Genomic DNA, 20,665 nt, shown 5'->3' with positions numbered 1-20,665 from the left:
AGAAGCCAGTGCCCACCCAGAACAATGAGATGCCGAAAAGCCTAAAACCGGGGTCGGCCGACTTCTCCTGCAAAGAGCCAGCGAGTGGCCGTTTCAGGCCCTGCAGTTCATGTGGTCTGTGTTGTAACTACTCGATTCTGCCAGGGCAGCAGCGAGAACAAGCAGGCATGGCTGTGTCCCACAAAACTTTATTTATGGACACGGAACTTTTCATTTCATATCATTTTCACATGTCATAAATTATTAGTCTTTTAATTTTTGTTTCAATCTTTTAAAAAAGGTTTTTAAAAAACCACCAGGTCACACAAAAACAGGCCATAGGCCCAATCCCCGGGCAGACTGTGCTAAGCCCTGCTCTCGAGAGGTAGCCTTGGCCCCTGGGGTCGGCCTGGTAGGCTGGGATTCGCTCCTTCTTCCATCCTCCCTTCTGGGTGCAAGTCAGCCCTGTACCAGGAATCAACGGGGCCAGGGACCAACTCCCGAACAGGCTTGACTTCCACCCAGGGCTGAGCCTCTGCACCTGTGCGATCCTACCAGTTGTATTAAACCCCTGAGCGACCCTTGCCATCGTGCTCACCCCTCCCACCAAGTTCCAGCAACTTAGGGGCTGTCAGCTGGCCTGACGGGGCCTCTGGGCCCTCAGGGGCGCCACCATCCTTCTTAAGGGCTGTGGATGTCGTGCATGGGGTCCCTGCCTGGCTTCCCTCAAAGGCCTTGTGGTGTCCGTCATTTCTGTTCTGAATCTGCCAGGGGTAGGTGCATCCTGGAATTCCTGCAGCAGCGATGGAAGCCCCTGGTCCAGACTCTCCCCTCCTCTCCGCCGGCCCAGGGTCAAGGTGGAACATGGGAACAGGACCTGAACTGAGGAGAGGGGCTTGCTTTCCCCCGAGAGCAGGAGACTCCATCTTCAGGGTCTCAGGTGTGCGGGTCTCATATGGGGCCCCACTGAGCAGAGATCCACTGAGTGCTACTCCCACTGGGTATCAGCGACCAGCCTCCCGAAAGGGTCGCCTCCCACCCCCGACTCCATGCCCAAGCCCAGCCCCGAGAAAGAGGGCGCTCTCGCATACTTATGCAGGGGGCGATGGGGGAGCGGCTCTGCTGGTAGCCCTTGGCACAGCGGTTGCAGGTGATGCCGGTCACACCGTCCTTGCAGGGACACTGGCCCGTGGTTTGGTTGCAGGTCTTGCCAGCGGCGCCCACGGGGTGACAGTCGCAGGCTGTGGAGAACATACAACAGGGGGGTCAGAGGGTGGAAGCGGCCAGAGCACACCCTCTCCCCACCCAGAAGACCCCGCCCCAGGGGAAGAGCAGGGCTGGGGGGCCAAGCCCACACACGTTCCAGAAGGTCTGATGACTGACCACATGCCTACCTGGAAATAGGGAATGAAAATCAGAAGGGACAGCTTGAATGGACTGTTTGGGCAGCAGGAGAGAGAAGTGGGGGAGCCCTTCCGAAACCCCCCAGGAGGAAGCCTACACAGCCCACGAGTGCAGGAGTCAGAAGTGGGGGTACACCCGCCCTTGACAGGCTAGTTTGTACCTTCTTGCTCCTCTGCCCGCAGCCAGCTCCTGGCCCCCAGGCTTCCTTGTGACCCTCTGGGTGTTTGGGGTTTGGGGCCTGATGGAGCCCTGGGGTTTGCCAGGTCAGAGGGAGTCACCAAGGAGGTGTGACCCCTCCCAGGCTGCTGCTCCCAGGCTGCTCTGTCCACCCGCCCTGCTTTGCAGCCAGGCAGTCTGAGACGCAGGGAGGTGAAGCAACCCCCCGGGGCCTTGCAGGAAGGGAATGGCCAAGCTGGGAGTGCCCCTATGCAAAGAGGAAGGGAGAAAGAGCACTCTCCGCAAGCCACAGCAAGAAGGCAGCTGTCTGCAAACCAGGCAGCAATCTCCACCAGACACTAAGTCCGCAGGCACCGTGATCCTGGACTCCTCCGCCTCTGGAACTGTGAGAAATGCCTGCTGTCTGAGCCTTCCAGTCTCTGGTGTTTTGCTATAGCAACCCAGGAGGACCAAAATGCCGGCCAACTCCCCGATACTTCAGTGAGAGCTGCAGTACACGCAGATACAGGCCACCTGCCCCCCTGGACCTGCAGATACAGGTCACCTGTCTCCGTGGACCTAGGCAGTAGACTCAAGAGTGCAGGTGGGGAATGGGAGGCAGGATGAAGGAGGCCATCCTTCTGCCTGTCCCCCTTCCCCTGGGGCCATCCCCCCTCACTCCCCCTCCCCCTCCCCAGGGAAGCCTGGAGAGGGTGCAGAGTCATCCGCAGGAGGGCCACCTGCGGCAATGTCACTTGGTGCCGAGCCTCTCTGTGTTTCTATTCCAAGCGGGGAAAAAATACTCAAGAAAAGAATTGAGCACAGAGCTCCCCGAAGCGCCAGATTAACGCCTCCCCAGCCAGCACGGCTCAGCACGGGGGCACCAGGCTGCGGGTGAAGATGCGGCCTCTGCCAGCCACCTCGGCCCAGGGGCAGTGAAGAGAACCAGGCAGAGGGAGGGAGGAGGACAGAAAGGAGAGGAATGTGAGGAATTGTTTGTCAAAGTTGCGTCCGGACTTGTGAGAGCTTCCGGAAACTCTGGGAGTGGGGGGTCCTGGCCACGGGGCTCCGCATCAGGTTAGAGGGGTGGGGGACACAGGCCTGGGGGAGGATGAGAAGCTGTCCCAATCTTGCCCCGGTAAAGAGCAGTGGATCCTTTTGTTAGAAACTTGTCTTCAATCTACAAATTCAAGTTCATTTGCTGTTTTTCTTCTTTTTCTTACTCAGTCCTGATGCTCGTTGTGGATGATGAGGTGAGGAGGGGATGGTTGGAGATGACCGACGACCTTTCCCTCTGACCTCTTGGCTCTGTCCCTGTGATGGGAAGGGTGATGAGATACGGACAGCATCTCTGAGCTGGCCTCATGAAAGCAGAGGGCCAAAGCGCCGGACCCCGGTGTCCCGAGCCCCTGACGCGGGCGAAGGCACCAGGCGGATGTGGACTCCCGAGGCTCCTGCCAGCTGACCTCCCTTGGCCTGCTTTGCAAGCCTGCTGGTAATCCTAAAATCCATGCCAAGACGTCCTCCCCTCCGTGCTGATGGAACACAGCTGTGTGCCAGTAACTTCTGGGCCTTGGACTTGGCTGGAAGGTCACCGAAGGTTGCTTGGTCACTGGAGGGTCAGAGCCAAGTTACCCACAGGCCCGGTCATCTTTACCGAGGCAGGAGCCAGCCCAGAGAAGAATCTGGGGGGAGCAGTGAGCATCACCCACACGGGCAGCCCCTCAAAGCTGGAGACCCCTCCGTGGCCCGGGCTGGCGCGCTCCCGGGAAGGAGCTGGGTGCCAGCTGAGGTCGGCAGAGCGGAGGGCCATTCTTGGTGATGGCCGGGCAGCATGTCTCCTTCATGGAGCAGACATATCCTGTGATTAAAGGAGAGGCTGCTTTGCTACATGGTTTCAAATCCTTCTCCCCAGATTCTGTGAAGACTCTAACCAACTGGCCCTTTCACCTGATCTCTACAGAGGCAGCAGGCTGACTGTGCTTCCACACGAACCACTGTTTCAGGAAGATAAGCCATCAGGGTCCCAGAGGGCAGGGGGCCTCAGGAGGCTGCTCCGGTCACCTCCAGGGCGGTGGGACCATCCCCAGAGGTGGAGCACGCCTGCAGCACAGCACCACCACCCGGGCACCTGTGAGCACCTTTGCACATCCACACTCTCATACATCGTCCCCTCTGGTCCTCACCCCAGCCTGGAGGTTAGCATGACCGTACAGAGCAGAGCCCGGACTGGACAAGAAAACTGCAGGAAGGGACAGCCGTGCCGGGGGCTGGAATGGCCTGTTCTCTGCAGGCATTACCGAGGGCCCTCACCCTCCCTGGAATGCAAGGAGAAGTACACATTCACCTGTTGAAGCCAAGGCCAGGTGGAATTTCTCTTATGTGCAGCCGAATGCAGTCCTTCACAAAGAGACTTGCCCTGCTCTCACTCATTCTCAATTCTGAGTAAAATGGCCCCAAAGTAAGGATTTTTCCCAAAAGCCCATGAGTACGGAAAGCCCATGATACCCTCTGTGCAAAGGAGGGTGAGCTTCAAGGCATGGGGGAAACTGATGGATGACAACAGCCCACAACGGGTCCTCAATGGCCTTGGACAAGAAAACCTGGCTGGCAGTGTCGCAGGAAGGGAGTCTGTGCCGCCCGACAGTTACAGAGGAGGCCTCGGGCCCTGGTCCTTCAGGAGAGAAAGCCAAAGGGATCCCGCTGTCGCCTCACAACTCTGAAACACACCCAGCACACAGAAACGCACACAGATCCCTACTAACACGCACATGCGTGCACACAGTGGGCAGGGGAGTGGGGGGTGTGGTTTGGGCTGAGCTGGGAGCATGTGGATGGGAGGCAAGCCGAGGGCTTTTACTTGGCGGGCGGTCTGGAGAAGGGGACAAAGCAAGAGCCTCCTTGATTCTTCTGAGAACAAGGTCTGGGTCAGAACGCCTTCTGCCACAGGAAGCCGGTTCGGTGACTCTTGTTTCCCTGGAAGTCTGCCCCCTTTCAGAGGTCAGTCCCTTCCATGGCAGGTCACCCATCCGTCTGCACGCAGCAGGCAGCACCTGGTCCTGACAAACAATCTACTGGAGGGTTTTTCCATAAAGAGGAAGGCGAGACCAGGCGGAGGCCCAGGGCCCTGAGAAGGTGGCCAAATTAGCTTTCTCACGAACACGTGGGCTGGAGGGCCTCCCAGTGCAGAGGAGAACCCCGACTGTCCTTGCTCTGGGTCATCAGCTGGGAATGGACAGCTCAGGACACAGGAATGGGCATCAGGAGACCCAGGTCTGACCCTGCCCTGCCAGTAGTGCTGTGTGACCCTGGATTAGTGCCTTGCTCTCTCTGAGCCTCAGGTGGCTCATCTCTAAGGACAGAAGTCTACACTCACACTACAGTGGCTTCCAGCTCAGCAGGCTAAGGTTTTTGGTGTGAACATGGATTTCATTTCTCTGGGATAAATACCTGGGGGAGGGATTGCTGGCTATGATGGCAGGTCTATACTTAACTTTATAAGAAACTGCCAAACTGTGTTCCAGAGCGGCTGGGCCATTCTGAACTCCCTAGCCATGTATGAGAGTTCCAGCTACTACACACCCTCTCCAGTGCCTTTTATTTTCCGTGCCATAATGGGTGGGTAGTGGCATCTGGCTGTGGTTTTGATGGGCGTTTCCCTAAGAACTAATGATGGTTTGGGTATTTATTTGCCATCCCTGTGTCTTTGCTAAGTATCTGTTCAAATGTTCTGCCCATTTCTAATTGAGTGTTTGGTTGTCTAAATCTTGAGTTTTGAGAGTCCTCTACATGTCCTGGATTCAAGTCCATGGTCAGATATGTGGCCAGAGCTTCTTACAAGGTAAGGGAAGCCATCACTCCAGTATCTCCTCTCCCTAGCCCTCCGGTGCGCTTGGAATGCGGGCCCCCTCCTCCCCGTTCTCCCAAGAGCGACTCTGCCCTCCCTTCTGATGGAGAGCCCACCAGCCCTTTGCTGCTTCCAGCACTGGTACTGCTCCTCCCTCAGCTCCCCCATGGCTCTTTGCTGCTCACACCCCAGGTCTCATCTCAAAGGTCCATCCCGTCCTCAGAGAGGTCCTCCCTGGCCGCCTCGGAGAGTGGCTCCCCTGCCTCCCCACCAGTTACACCCACTCTTTCTATCCTGTTTATTTACTCCATGTAACTCCCCACAATCTGTCATGATCTTCTGCTTACTTTTTCCTCTTTGTTTATCATTAACCTCCCTCCAGAACACAAGCTCTGGGGGACCACATCTGTCCTGGTCACCACTGCAACCCCAGTTCCCGCAGGGAGCAGGTGCACCCTAAACACTGAATCAGCGCTCAAACCCAGGGTCAATCGGCCACCTTCTCCAGGGAGAAGAGATCACTTCGTGCACCCTGTGGATCTGGAGGAAAGCAGGAGGGGCAAGTAGGAGTCCCTCCTATCCTCCATCACTGGAGACCTTGACCACGGACACTGCCCACTCCTAAATTCTCCACTCTAACGAGGCAGCGAGGATAGCTTAAATCCACAGACAAACCACAAACTGCATCTCAGCTGTCTGTGTCCCACCTCCTCCACGGCTCTGCTTTTCTTCCTCCCAGCGGCTGCTAAAGAGGCACAAAAGTATAAATGTTTCAAGTTGCACGACCTCTCCTTTCCCCTGCTGCTTTCGGATCAAGGTGCAGACAGCAGGAAGTGGAAAGGGGGGAGCCCCGTAATCCCAGGCTGGGTTATTTGACCCTCTGTGATCTAGTTAACTATAGCCTTCGTGCACCTGATTAACAGCGAAGGCGAAAGGCACAGGTCCTACAGATGGTTCCCAGAGTGTGGGCGTGTGTGTGCGTGTGCACGTGCGCGTGTGTGCTATCTGCATGCACAAGCCGGGCAGGTGGGCAGGGGCTGGACAATGCAGTGAGGGAGGTGCTGGGTCATCTGGGTGATGGACAGTGAGGACCAACCAAGGCCTCCCACCTGCCTTTCAGCCCCTGGTCCATCAGGAGCCCCTCAGAGGCTGTGGGTCTTCCTCAGTGGCACTTTCAGAACCACCTCTGGATGCACACAGCCGGTCCCCGCCTCTCCGCTCAGGGTCTCCGCCAGCAGGTGCTGGCCAGTCATCTCTGTGGTCCCACTTGTTTGTCATTTTTTGCTCCCAAAGCACGTAAATCCTTTATCAAGAATGTGCAACGGCATTAGGGCAAATCTCCGGGGCCCGACCCAGTGCTGTGGGAATCGGCCTCAAAATCCACACTACAGCTGAGCCCTCCAGTGAGAGGGGCCGGTTCTCCTGTGCACCGTGCTCACTGAAGGCCATGGGGAGCCAGAAGGGATGACCCCGGGCATGCGCGTGCTGGCAGCAGCCGCGGGCTCGGGTCCTCCTGCTCTTCTCCGCTTACCTGTGTGGCGTGTGTGCCCTGTGCCAGGGACCTCCTCTATATCCTCTCGTTTAATCTATACCAGAACCCTGGGAGGGAGGAGGGACTATTATCACCCCCCTTTTCAGATGGGAAAACTGAGGTACTGAAGAGTAAGTACCTTGCCTTGGGGGTGGAACTGGAACCCTGGTCTCAATAACTCCACGTTCCATGCTTTTAAAAGCCCCTCAACCCAAGCCTGGGTCTGGGGTCCACCTGCTGCTCTCCTGGTAGCAAAAGCTATTTGCCTAGTAAGACACCCCTGTTAACTGGGGGAGCACAAAAATCAGGAGGCTTTTCTGCTGGGACCAGGGAGCCCTGGGGAACTTCCAAGAACGTCCGTGCGGAATCGGATGAGAGTGGGCTTCAGAGGCGAGGGGACTGACATCTAGGGAGGTGAAGAAACTGACCGGGGGTGCCCAGGGGAATGAGATAGGGGGCTGGGCCAGAAAGATCCTGGTTCAGAGCAGGGCACCGCGGGAGCCAAGTCACAGGACAGTCAACTCTCTTCATCTGTCAAGATCTTGGGACAAAACCACCTCCACATGATTTCCTGACTCTGCCAGCTTTTCCTAGTTCCTGGGTCACAAACTTCACTGATAGAAGACACTGCCCTATTGTATTAGAGACCCATACATTGTGGGTTTTTTTTTTTTTCCCCTATGACTTTTTAAAAAGAGCAGTGGAGTGTGGAATGTCAAAGCTGGAAAGGACTCAGAGACCAGAAATCTGAATACGATTTCATAGATGAGGAGACTGGGATCCAGGGAGGTCTGTGACTTGCAGGACATTCTCTGAGCTTTTAGCCTGGAGCAAATCTGGAGATCAGGATTCTGACCCCCACGTTCCGCAGGGAACTGGGAAGGCTGCACCAACACAGGCCACAGCTGGAGCTGAGCTCTTCCATGTGGGGTTTCTCTCCTCTGACCGTCTCTCTCCCAGTGGGTGCTGGCCTTGATTGGACTCCCTGGGTTGTGGTCTCTCCCTTCTAAGCTGGGAGCTGCTCCAGCCTCTGAGTTCCTTCCTGCCCAAGATAACCAACCCTTTTCCCGGTAAGCACCCCCCTCCCCAAGATGATGACAGGGAAAAAAAAAATGTGATGAGGAACCCACAAAACAAAAGGGCATCTCTGAGGCTAATTTTAGGCTTTCATAGGCTGCAAGGACACTGCCTTAGGGTCAGGAAGGGGCAGGGGCCCCAGATTCCTAGCTGTGCTGTGACTAAACCCTCAAATGGCCAGACCTAGACACACACACATACACACACACACACACACACACACACACACACACACACACACACTCTAGCAGTGATGACTGTCCCATCCCAGCCTTCATCTGGACACTGGCACTTCAGTACCACGAGGCTCCCAGCCTTACCAGTAAGATTTAAACTTTTACAGTTTTAAACACACTCTCCCCTCCACTCAGTTTTCATTGAAAGAGCCATTAAAACATCAAAAATTATTGATAAGAAGTCTCTCCCCTCTAAAGAATAAATCCTAGGCCACCTGTGAGTATTCCCTTTTTCAACACAAGAGCAAGTCACCATGCCATGTCTTATTCTACCCCTGTCCGGGGTTCTCAGCCTTGGCTACACACAGAGTGGTCAGGGACCCCAGCGAGGTGTAGGGGTGGCAAGATGTTCACCTCCTTCCCAACCCTCGGCAGAGCTGTTGGAAGAAACAGGGAGAGGATGGGGCAGCAAGCACGCCCTGGAGAAGACAGTGAGGACCACTGCAGGCTTCTGCCCGTGGCCACCGGCATCTTCTGAGGACGCGGGCACCTTCCTAGTGGCCTGCGTTCAGCCATGGTGACTGTGGCCGTGAAGGGGGCAGGGCAACAAGTGAAAGAAACCAGCCGCTCGGTGAGATGAGCGGGGATACTAGCTGCGGTGGGTCATGTCTTCGTTCTCATCACAATTCGGTTCACGGGAGACTCCTGGAATGTCTTTATCCATCACAGATGGTTTGGGGAGATGATAAATTAATATCGTTTAAATGGAGGCATGGCTTAAATGGTTAAATGGTAACGTCTTCTTCTGACAGCTCTAAAGAGAAAGAGCCCCCGAGTCCATAAAGAAGACAAATGGTAAACAAAACCGCCTATCTTTCGACAGATTCCAAGACGAGTATCATTCACACACCATTCTGCGGAGAAAGGGGGAAATTCATCTAGTCTGACTTTGTATAGGACAACGGTCCGCACCATAATGAGGCCTTCCCAGTGCTGTGAAATCGCGCTGAATAGCCGGAGAGTGCAGCCGCCTGTTCCCTGGGCATGTTGATTACGGTCCTTTGTACGCACCAGCCCTGCCAGCCCCAGTCTGGTTCTACACTAGGGGAGGGGAGAAAGAACCCAGCAAATGTGTTGCTATGAAACTTCCCAAATGGGGGGACGGCATGATGATGTTTGGGATGGAATGCCCTTGCTCCAAGCTGTTCTTGTCTGGGTCCACCCCTGCTCTCAACTGAACAAGATCGGGAGTCAGCCAATCACCAGCAGTGTATGGGTGGCCTCAGCACCCCAGCCTGGGGCTCCTCCCAGGCCCCAGGAAGCCAGGGGGTAAAGAGGCCCCATGGCTATTTCCAAGCACTCTCAGGTCAATGGCCAACTTGAGGCAAGAGGCACTCCCAGTTCCCCATTAAGTGCATCTGAAACAGAGCAAAGCAGGGTAGCCTTCATCTGAGGGCTCGATGGCGGGGGTGCTTCCTCACCTACACAATTTTGGAAGCCCCTGAGAGCAAACCATAAGAGATCAAGATGCTGGGACCAAACGCTTCCACAAAAGGAACCACTTCCTTAAACCATCCGGCCCTAGGGAGACAAGACAGCGGACTCTGTGGGCAGGTGGCGGGAAGGGGAGGAAGGGGTGGTGATGGAGAGACCCCTGTCTGAAGATCTCAAAGGTACACATCCCCTTGCTGGCATCTGAACTCTCACAGAACGGTTCCCGTCATGGTCTTCCTTTGATGGGAAGTGTTCTGTGGGACAACTGCAGATTCAAACTTCCCACATCCCCTAAGGGGGTGACACCAGGAATAGGAATGCTGAGGGGAAAGAGTTGAACTTTCAAGAGATGGCTTTCTTCACCAATGAAATGGCAGGACCTTTCAGGCCATATTCTTCTTCTCACCAATTAGAGAGCCGATCTTTGAGACATTGTCTTTTCTCACCAATCACAAAGCAGGGCCCTTCTAGCAATGCTTTTCCTCACCAATCAGGAGGCGGGATCCTTGAAACACTGTCTTTCCTCACCAATCAGGAGGCTCTGAGAGTCCCACACTTTCCTGCCATGTTTCCCCAGAAGGCTAAGCAGGTGTTCTTCTGAGCAGATTTCATCCTTGTATTTCTCCTCTTCATGAGCTTTTCTCCCAGGGTTCCCACCAAAGCAGCTGCTGTCCAGGGCTGGGGGGCTGGCCACAGCATTTGAAGTAAGACAGGACCACACCCTTGTCTGCCTACATCTGTCCCTCCTGGAAAACAGCGATGGGAGCCGGCATCTCCATACCATTTAACCAGAGTGGCAGAGCCCCAGAGGATGATCTGCAGGTTCCCGGGACCCTGAGGCTTCGTGACATCTCACTCCAACCAGTGAAAGGCCCTGTCCCTCCCCACAACAAAAGAGGAAAGGGAAGGGAGGCAGATGACAAGATGACCAAGGGCCTGCTCATTCCTGACTCCCCAGGGGACATGCCTTTCCTGCTCCAACAGCAGAAACTGGCACAGCAGGAAGTGACCACTGCCCTTCAGGCAGAGTCCAGCCAGACCTTCTCCACGGGCACAGGGCTGCCCACCTGAGTGGTCCCTGTTGATTAAAATTTCTTGGCCAAATTCCTAAGAAATCTGTGTGCAACCAGTTGTTTACATGACTCTGACTTCAATTTCTTCTGAAGAAAAGGGACAAACGTAGGCACAGGCAAAGGTACTGGCTACCTTCCAACTATATTCTCTGAATACCCAAAGCCCTCCTTCCCTGGTGCCCTTGCCTTCCTGCCACTGGAGACGTTTCTTGGGTCCCTTCACCCAGGTCACCTTCTCAGTCGCCAATCAGTCTCCTGGGGTTTTCTCACCTGGATCAGTTGTTTGTTTTAAGGTGGAAACAGCCCCGCTACCTTTATGCTTAAATTTCTCTCGGCAACCACCAGAGGCAGCCTTAAGTCCACGGATCTGGAAGGAAAGCTTGCTCCTATGTTGGGAGCCACCCTATTCATCGCTGCTGATTTGGAATCCAAGGGATTTCTCCTGAAGGAGAAAGAGTGGGAACCTGTTTTTTGGAGAAAAGCGTCCTGCACAAGCAGGGCTGGCTTCACAGGCCCCACACTCAGAAGGCCACATGCTGGGTTGAAGCTCTGATTGCTATTTTGAAATTCTTAGCAATTCCTGAACAAGAAGCCTCGTATTTTCATTTTGCACTGGGGCCTATGAATTATGTAATCGGTCCTGCACACAAGTGCCCAACATCTGGTGGATTTCCTGTTAAGAAGATGATACTTTGGCTTCATCCAAGGCTAAGGGGTGGCCTTCTCTCCTGCAGCTCATCATCTGGGCCTAAGTCTGCCATTGCTTGGGTCTCTTCCATGTCAGGGTCTTTACAGGCCCATGTTAGGCCCCTATCGATGCTGGCTTGTGGCCCAAGAGCCCTCAGACATAAACAGCTGCTCGGGAAGCCATGCTCACAGCAACCCCTGGCTCTAGGCCCCAAGATTTGGACCCAGAGAGCCCTGGTTCCTGGAATTCCCAAAAGCAAATGTAGGGTGGGGGTGGGGGGGCCCCTTCTCCCCCCCCCCCCCACATCACTAAATCCCCTGGCATTTCATCAGCTGCTCTGAGTCATCTGACCATTGCCTCATTTTGGTTACTGGGAGAAAACAAACTGCATAAAGTTAAAACATTAATGCTTGCTTCAGTGAACGAAAACAGAGTCGTCCCTCCCCACCCACGACCCTCCCCTCGTTTAATTTTTTTGTCCTGAGAAGTGAAACTATTTGCAGGTGGATTAAATGTTCCTTCTGAGCCCCTGCCCCCGAAGATGCCAGCATCACTGCGAAGGCGCATCTGTGCGAGGGTTGGTGGGGCTGGAGGGGGGAGCGGGTGCGCACACATCCAAAGAAATGCGTCTGCGTGGTTTCGTGAAAGAGAGCCCTTTGTGCCGACGGTAAGCCCGGTGAACCTGACCCCCGCCCTGTGGTATGCGGCACACCTGTGCGGACGGAGGGGGCGGGGCGGGGCGGGCGCCCTGCGCCCTCGCAGGGATCACACCTCCTTTCTTCTCCTGGAGCCATTTCTCCACCGCCCCTTTGTTCCCTCTTATACCTCCAAATACCCGGGAGGCGTGCGTGCGCGCGTGCGATGATCTCGAGTGGGGACTAGGAAGTTGGGGCACAGGGGAGAGCGGCGAGAGGGAGGGGGCGGCGCGCGGCCCCGCCCCGCCTACCTTTGCAGGCCTTGCGGTGGGTGATGGGCTTGCCCAGGTCGCGGTAGTAGCCCTCCTTGCAGTAGTGGCAGTGGCGGCCCGCCGTGTTGTGGCGGCAGTTGAGGCAGACGCCCCCGCTCTTGCGCCCCGACAGCTTGTAGAGCTCCATGTTGAAGCGGCAGCGCCGGGCGTGCAGGTTACAGTTACAGGCTGCGGGAGGCAGGGACAGGGGTCAGGCAGGGGCGCGGGAGGCCCGTCCCCCCAGCTCCCCCGCCCCCACTGCCCGCCGGCCAGGCAGTCTTCCCTCCCGCAGCTTTGCCTGGGCTCGCGTTTGCATCCGTCAGCACGGATGGACCACCAGAGCGTACCGGAGCCGTTGCCAGGTGCCCACTTCCCTCTCAAATGCAGACGGTTCATTTCCTTCAAACTCCCCGCCCCCCTCCCCCTTCCCATCACACACGTCAGAAGCTTGGGCATCTTCCTTGTGCCCAAATCCTGCTTGTTAAGGGCTGAACTGTGCCCCCAGCGACCCCCCATTCATAAGCTGAAGCCCTAACCGGAACCACCGGGTATGACTATAGTTGGAGATACCTTGGAGAGGACCTACCTTGGAGATGGGGTTTTTAAGGAAATGACTAGATTAAAATCAGGACATTAGGGTGGGTCCTAGTCCAATCTGACCCGTGTCCTCTTTTTATAAGGAGGCAATTTGAATACATAGAGAGACAGCGGAGTGCACATTCAGGGAGGAAAGACACTATAAGGACACAGGGAGGCGGCCATCTGCCCGCCAAGAAGAGAAGCCTCAGAAGAAACCAACCCTGTCCACAGCTTGATCTGGACTCCAGCCTCCAGAATTGTGAGAAATAAAGGCGTGTTAGTTAAGCACCCTGGCCAGGGGTGTTTTGTCATAGCAGCCCGAGAGACGCGTGCATCTGCTCCCAGCCTCACCTCTGCCTTCGCACACTCCTCACTTCCATGAGCTCCCGCCACCAGGCTGGACTCTCCTTCTCCCAATCCTCCCACCACGGAGGACTCAGGGCCCTGCTGCACCATCTTCCCTCCCACCATCAACTTGGGCGACTTCCCATGGCATGGGGGTCCACGCTCCTGGCCGCGGGGTCCTCTGGACAGGCCCCCAGCACCCTTCTCCCTGGGCTGCCTCCGGCCCAGTCCTGCCTGCCTCTGCCTGTACCCCTTCAACTCAGTACCCTTTTCCCTCTGCTGGGATGCTCTTCCGGGCAGGCCTCGTTCATCTCCATGGCAGTGACCACCTCTGGGCTCCTGATTCCCAATCCATGTTTTCAGTTTCTGCTCTGGGGTCTCCTCCTGGCCCCAGAAGCGCCTCCTCTAAACCCACTCACTGCTCTCCCTCCGTCAGGCCTCAGCCCTTCCGTCGCCTGAGCTGAGCCCTCTAAGCTCTCAACATGGTAACCAGGGCAGGAGTTCTAAGTACCTATCTGAGGATGTCTGGGACTAACTGAAAATCTTTCAGTGGCTCCCCACTGAATAAAATCTACATCATTTAACACGGACTCCCAGGCCCTGAACAAACTGGTCCTGCCTCTCCCTCCCATTGCAGCTCTGCTCGCCCCACCCCTCACTCTTACACTTCAGCTGTATCAAACTTCTTGCAGTTTCTAGAGCCTGCCACCTGTGAGGACCCCTCCCCTGCCCCTCTGTGGCTCTGCATATGCTGGTCCTTGCCTCCTAGGACCCTCTGCTCTCAAGCCCCCTCCTCATCTGCCTGCGTCCTTCTCCTTTGCATCTTGGTTTCCATGTCATTTCCAGGCCCATGAGCACCTCCTGCCAGCCTGGGTTCCACACAGTGAGGGGTGGGGAGGGGCCTCTGGGTTCCCCGGGGAATCAGCCCAGCCCCCACACAGCCCTCCTCACACTATCTGCTTCTTCTTGAGGCTTCTAACTCCGGGATCACTCCAGCCTCGATCTGGCCTAATCTTGCTCACTCTCCAACACAGTTTGCCCCCACTTTTGTGTTAAGCTTAATTTAAATCGCATTTTATGTAATTGCTAAAGAAATACACATGTAATACCAGACACTTGAAAAACAAAAGCAGAAAGGAAAAAAAAACTGCACTCACATTTCCACCAACTGCTGTTAATACTGGGTCTTCCCTTGCAGGCTTTAATTCACATTTGCTCAGCTGGGGGGCTATTTAATTCTTCCCTACAGATGGGGTTCAACCTTGGACCTCTTGCTTCCTAGCCTATTTCCTCATAATGATGAACAATTTTTAATGCCAGGTAATGTTCTTCATAATTTTGAAAGGTAATCAAGTCCTCCACAGTGCGGATATAGGAAATGGGCTTGTAGGAATCAGAAGCTGATGCAGTTAAAAGCAGGGCCTCCCAGGGTTGGGCGGTGAACTTGTGTCCAGTTTTTCATTATTACAAACAACGCAGTGGTCACCAGTTCTGAACACACATATTTGCACTCAGCTCTGATGACTGGCGTACAGTAAATTTCTCAAGGCAGACTCATTAGGTTAAACTGTGGTGTTTTTAACTTGGGATCCCAATTGCCAAACTGCCCTCAAGAAAGGCTGTCCTGGTTTACACTCCCCACCCCCGCAGGATGTGAGAAATCCAATTTCGCCCCACCCTTGACAAGAATAACAATACGCATTTGGTATCAGCATTCTTTTTTTTTTTAACCTTTGCCAATTTGTCTGGAAAACACACATACACACACGATTTTAATTTGCATGTCTTTGATTACCAGTGAGGGTGGACATTCTCCACGTATTTGTTTTTCTATTTAGGTTTCTTTCTTTGTGTGTGCGTTGCCTGTTCCTGCCATTTGCCCAGTTTGCAAATAAGGTAGGGCTTTTTTTTTTTCTTACACTGTCTAGTTCTCCTACGTACGGTGGATTAAAAACCATTTGTCTTTTTTACACACAAGCTACAAATATTTTACCAGTTTCTTATTCACATATTACTTTTGTGATTAAAAAAAATTGTTGCCTCTTGAATTTTTCTCTCTGATGTTAAGATAAGCTTCTTTAAATATTCTTCCTAGAGTCCCCCATAAATCACACACAGTTTGCAAGTAGAGATGGGTGAGGGCTTTAGAGGAGGTGCTCTGTGCGGTACCAGAGAAAAGACCTCAGCTCAAGCCTGAAGTCTGGAAGAAGCATCTGGAAGCCCAATTAGGCCAGAGAATGACTCCTGAGAGCCTTACAAGTGTCCCTCATCACCTCTGACCCTTGGGGCAGAGTTTAACCAGGTGCAAAGAAAGAAGCTGCAGCCACGCCCTGCCCACCAACACAGGGAATGATGCGCGAGTTCGGTGTTACTGCAGAGTCACTCACCCCTGGGTGGCTCCGAGGGGTTAAGTGACTTACCAGCCCAGGACCACGGAGCCAGTAGTAAATGGGGCCCATTTGGCTCCTGGCCCACTGCCCCAGAGGAAAGGAGCCACATCCCTGAAAGGAACAGCTGGGACTAGACTACCACCTGGAATCTGCACCGTTCCTACTAACACGGAAGTCAGAGGGCCTGGCATCCCTGCCCAGGGACAGGGATCTGGAAGGATGTGGAGTGCCCTTCCTCAGGAAGGGATAGGCTTCAGGAGCAGCAGCATCTTCTGGTCCCTTTTGGAGGCGGATGCTAAGCCTGCGTCCACCTCTGTAGAGTCAGCTCCAGCTGTCCCCCCATTCTGTCCCAGGAGCTCAGCACCCCACCTCCACCCCAAGGGGAACCTTAGGCTGGTGTCTCCCTTCCATAGGCACCTGACACCAACAAAGCTTCTTCCCCAACAAGTGGTCACACAAAAGAAAGCTCAGAGGCCGAACATCAAAAGGCAGGGCTCCCCGCCCCCCGCCCTGTCGCCCTCCTCTGGGAGCTGTCAGGGGACATCAGTGGCGATTGCCCGTGCTCAGGCTTCTGCAAAGCATTTTACAGCTTGTTTTCTTTTCTCTTTGTTTTATTTTCTCTGCACAAATGGAAAAATGCACTGGGCGAAGGGGCTCACCTCTGGATCGCTCGGCCCCAACAGAGACGTCGCCCAGCTCCCAGGCTGTCCCCAGCCCCTTCCTTGGAAAGACACCTTAATCCCCGATGCCTTCCTGTTTATCTCCTGCCTCTCTTGGAGGCAAAAATATTGGGTATTCGTTTCATTATCAGATTTCAAGGCGGAAAGGAGAGGGCAGATTTGTGAGAACCGAGGGGTCAGCCCAGGGGAGAAGGGAGGGCGGAGGGCAGCATGATGTGTGAGGAGCCGGCACAGGCTGCATCCTGTCCTGGGGTCCCCCAGCCACCCAGAGAGAGCTGGTCTGTTCTGGACCCCAAGCTCTGCACCTTTCTTCAGCGGTCACACGGGGATCACCAAGGACACATCACACGCGGCTGCATTTCAGACCCAGGGGCATAACACAGGGCAGGAGGTGGGAGGAAGAGAGCCCCCGGACCCACAACCAGAAGCCTGACAGGGAAAGGGGCTCAGGAGATGGGGGCCCATTTTCCTCGCCCATCTGAAGGTCCTCTAAGTCTTCTTTTAACGTATGCCTGTTACCACCATTCCTTAAGCTTCTTCGAACCTCTCCCACCAACACAGATTGTCCAACCCCTCACCACCCCCAACGGCTCAATCAACACACATTTAGGTGCTCTGGCTTCATGCCAGGCCCTGTGCCACAGGCCATCAGAGAGACAGGGATGGACAATGCCCTCTCAGCTACCCAGGGGCTCCCAGTCTCATAGAGGGAGGGGGCAAATGTATGCTCTTGGCAGCAAACTTTTAGATAAAGCAGGACACATGCTCAGCTGTGTTGGTTCCTGGAGGACAGGGACAGTGTTTGTCCTTATGTCATCCAGCCCAGAGCAGACCTCATTTTGTTATACAAATGAGAGAGAGGGAGCAAAAATGAGCAAGCAAGAGAGATGGATGGATGGGTGGGTGGATAGATGGGTGGATAGATGGGTGGGTGGATAGATGGGTGGGTGAGTAGATGGATAAATGGATGATGGATGAGTGGGTGGGTGGGTGGGTGGATGAATGATGGCTGGATGAAGGGGTAAGTGCATGGGTGAGTGGGTGGGTGGGTGGATGAATGCGCAAGTGAGCGTTTAGGTTAGGTAGGTAGGAAAGTAGGACTGATGGAGGATTGAGCGGTCCGCCTGGATGATACCCTCCACCAAGACATAGCCTCGTGGCGTTTGTGACCTTCTTTTCTTGTTGCTTTGCACTACTTTAAAGTTCTCTTGTTGCTTTAACTCATTGATTTAGCTTCTGTCTGCTCGTGTGGACTGCAGTGCTTTAAGAAGAGCCCACATCTAGGATGCCTTGGACTCCTCCCAGGACCTCGAGTAAATTCTTGCACACAATGGTGACTGAATCCACATCTGTTGGTTTGATAAGCTGTCCAGACACAGACGTCGACCCTCTCACAAAAGACCTGATGTGCTGACCCCCAATCCCACCAGGGCTCTCCTAGGCCCAGAAAGAATCTAGCAGACTTTGTTAAGCCGTATCCAGGCCCTGTCTCTCAGAGACTCGGGCTTTGGCTCCCCTAGATGTCATGTGATTTGGGGGGGGGGGTGCTCATGGACCAGGACAGTCCTTCAGCGATGGGCTTCCTCAGAGCTCCAGGCTTGACGCGGTGCCCTCCCCACCGTCCCCACACACAGAATTACTCCTAACATTCTCCTTCCCTTCCAGGTTGCCCAGGTCTGTTCTGCAGCACAGCAGGGAACTCTGGTCCTCTGTATCTGCAGCTGCACTGCCCCAAATAACTGGCCCACATATGCTCCCTCCTGGGCTCTGTATGCATGTCCCTAGCCCTCGGCTGCCTGGTAAAGGGGAGAGTTCATGGCAGGGCATCTGTGATGGAGGAATGGGGAGAGATCTGGTTTCAGGAGAAACCTCTTAAACGATTGGTTCAGAATAACAAAAATATTTGAGAGTTATTTTTAAGAGTTTGGCATAGTTTGTATTTCCTTTTATTTATTATTTTGTTACTCTCCTTGGTATACTGTTTATTTAGAAATTCTTTGACCTTTGTTTGTAAATGTTGAGTATTCTGCCCTCAGTGGTGTCGTCTCTGAGCCCAGTTTTCAGCCTCTCCTGAGATGACCAGGCTGGGCAGTCACCGCTCCCCATACACCTGGCTTCTGCCAGCACCTGGGGACCCTGAGCTGGGCTCTCAAATGGCTCTTTTTGGAAAAGGGGCTGAGGCAGGACCGGCCCAAGCATTTCTGGGGCCCTGAACCCTTTCATGTCTACAGGTGAGCTGGGCATAAGAGAAATGATTGCTCATGTAGATAAATCTGCAAAACAAATCCCAGACTGTAGCTTTCATTTTACTAAAGGTAAATGTGGTAGCTGGCGAATTTATTTATTCACTCACCTGATATTTACTAAGCACCTACTACGTTCCAAGCACAATGCCAGGCGCTGGGATAGAACAGTGAGCAGGACAGAGCGGGTCCCTGCCCTCGCAGAGTCTTCAGAGGTACCCAGCATGAAAAAGTCTGGTTAATGTTGCTGTCACTGTCACCTCACTCCAAGGACTACCCCTTCCCCCTGAACACAAGGCTGAAAGCTTGTCACCGGAGACATCAGCTGGCCAATACAATGCAGCAGTGACCAGCCGGGGTGTGCCAAAGAGACTGGACAGCTGGTAAGAGACTAGAAGCATCTCACAGGAGCCGTTTGGTTCCAGTCAAGGCTTGAGGGCTTGCAATCATTTTCGGCATGTCTTGGCTGATTTCAAACTGAAACACTGTTGGAAAGCACCCTAGAAATGGCCAGGAGGACTGGACAACTCGCTTGTCTGGAAGTAAAGTCAACAGTCCATGCTGGGCGAGACAGTGCCCGGGTAAAATGAGGATGCTCTGCGGGACTCCAGGGGACTCCCAGAGAACATGTGAGGGAAGACGTGGCCCCTCAAGACATGAGACGGGGCCACCAATGACACCCACAACCCTGCATGCATCTGCATGATTGCTTGTTCATTTCTTCATTCAACAGATATTAACAGAGCCCCTTCGACGTGCCAGCCTGTGAGTCGAGAAGCACAGCTATCGTAGGGTTGATCCTGCTGCGTTTCGCTCTTTCAAGACTATGACCTCCTCTTCCTTCTCTCGAGTTCTGGTTTTCAATTCAAGAAGCCACTTCAAGAAGCCACTAATCCCCTCCCAAGAACCCAACATGGGATGGCTCTCAAACGTGGGTGCCTAGAATTACTGGGACTGCCTGCCAAAACACAGGCAGCTGAGCCAGCCCCGTGCCCAGGGGCTTCTGACTCAGCGGGCTGTAGGTGGCGCAGGAGAATGTGCACTACTAACAAGTTCCCAGGTGACGCTGACGGATGCTGCCCACCCCAGGACCACACTGTGAGGGCCGCTGGTCCAGAACGCACGGAGGAGAAAAAAGATGTCTGAAGGCAAGGCTCTAGGGGCTCATGTGAGAGCATAGTTATGATTAAGCTCACTCAAACAGCACACAGCCGATACAACATCACAAGGCTGCAAGGATGAAAGGCAAGAGAACTGGACCTGATCCGGGAAACCTGGGACCTAGGCGCTAGTCCTGGTGTGCGCCCCTGGAAAGCCCACTTGGCCTCTCTGAGCCTCCATGATTTCATTGGGAAAATGAGGACACTGGGTCTGATGATCTGACTTCCTTCCTAGCCCTGAAAGTCTATGGCTGTGCAACACCAAACTTCTGGAGGTAAGGGACAGATTCCAGTCGGCAGGGAAGCTTTCGGGAATTCAGGAGGGGTGTGCTCCAGCTGTGAACAAGCCACAGGGGTGGAACTGAGTTGGGCAAGGAGCAGGGTGGCAGGAAGAGCAGTAAGACCACTCCCAGCCTGTAGGTAGATCAGAGATGGGGCATGATGGTACCACGGCCCTGAGGGGCCATCTTACAGACTTCCACAAGCTCAAGGTGGAAGTGATGCGGGCCTACAACCGGGGAGCAGCCTCAGCAGGGGGAGTAGCTGACAGGACTGGTGACCACCTGATCCAGAAGGACTACTCTCCAGGGTACTGGGCAGAGGAAACTATTCTGAGGGAGAAGTTAGTCCACTTTGGGGCACACGGGTTGGGTGGGTGGTGGGGGTCAATGGGGAGACCCTGGTGAAAGGATTTCCAGGAGGGCAGTTAGCAACAGGAACTTCTCCGCTGGGCCCGAGAACCTCCTAAAGTCAAGTTCTCACAGGGAGTAGCCCACTGACCTCTCTCCAGGTCTCTCTGCCAGCGCTTCCTCTCAGGAGACAGAAGGCCTGCAAAGCCACATTTTTTTTAAAACTTGAAAACAAAATCTCTGCCCCCTGCCCCAGACCTGTGCTTGA

The 20,665-nt window shown here is 54.4% G+C and overlaps 1 protein-coding gene across 2 annotated transcripts in view; it reads right to left on the bottom strand.

The window, feature by feature from the left end:
* The window catches only part of NTN1 (netrin 1), a 178,479-nt gene that overhangs the window by 50,356 nt on the left and 107,458 nt on the right, over positions 1 to 20,665 (bottom strand). For both annotated transcript variants that reach the window (XM_032498787.1, XM_032498786.1), the window contains exons 3-4: positions 12,372 to 12,560; positions 1,071 to 1,220 (exon numbers count right to left, since the gene is read on the bottom strand). In XM_032498787.1, coding sequence (XP_032354678.1) covers positions 1,071 to 1,220; positions 12,372 to 12,560 — 339 coding nt within the window. The remainder of the gene's footprint in view (positions 1 to 1,070; positions 1,221 to 12,371; positions 12,561 to 20,665) is intronic.

The sequence above is a fragment of the Camelus ferus genome, chromosome 16 (assembly GCF_009834535.1).
Source record: "Camelus ferus isolate YT-003-E chromosome 16, BCGSAC_Cfer_1.0, whole genome shotgun sequence".
Classification (NCBI taxonomy): Eukaryota; Metazoa; Chordata; class Mammalia; order Artiodactyla; family Camelidae; genus Camelus; species Camelus ferus.
The sequence above is the reverse complement of the archived record's forward strand: the minus strand, read 5'-3'. Positions and strand labels throughout refer to the sequence as shown.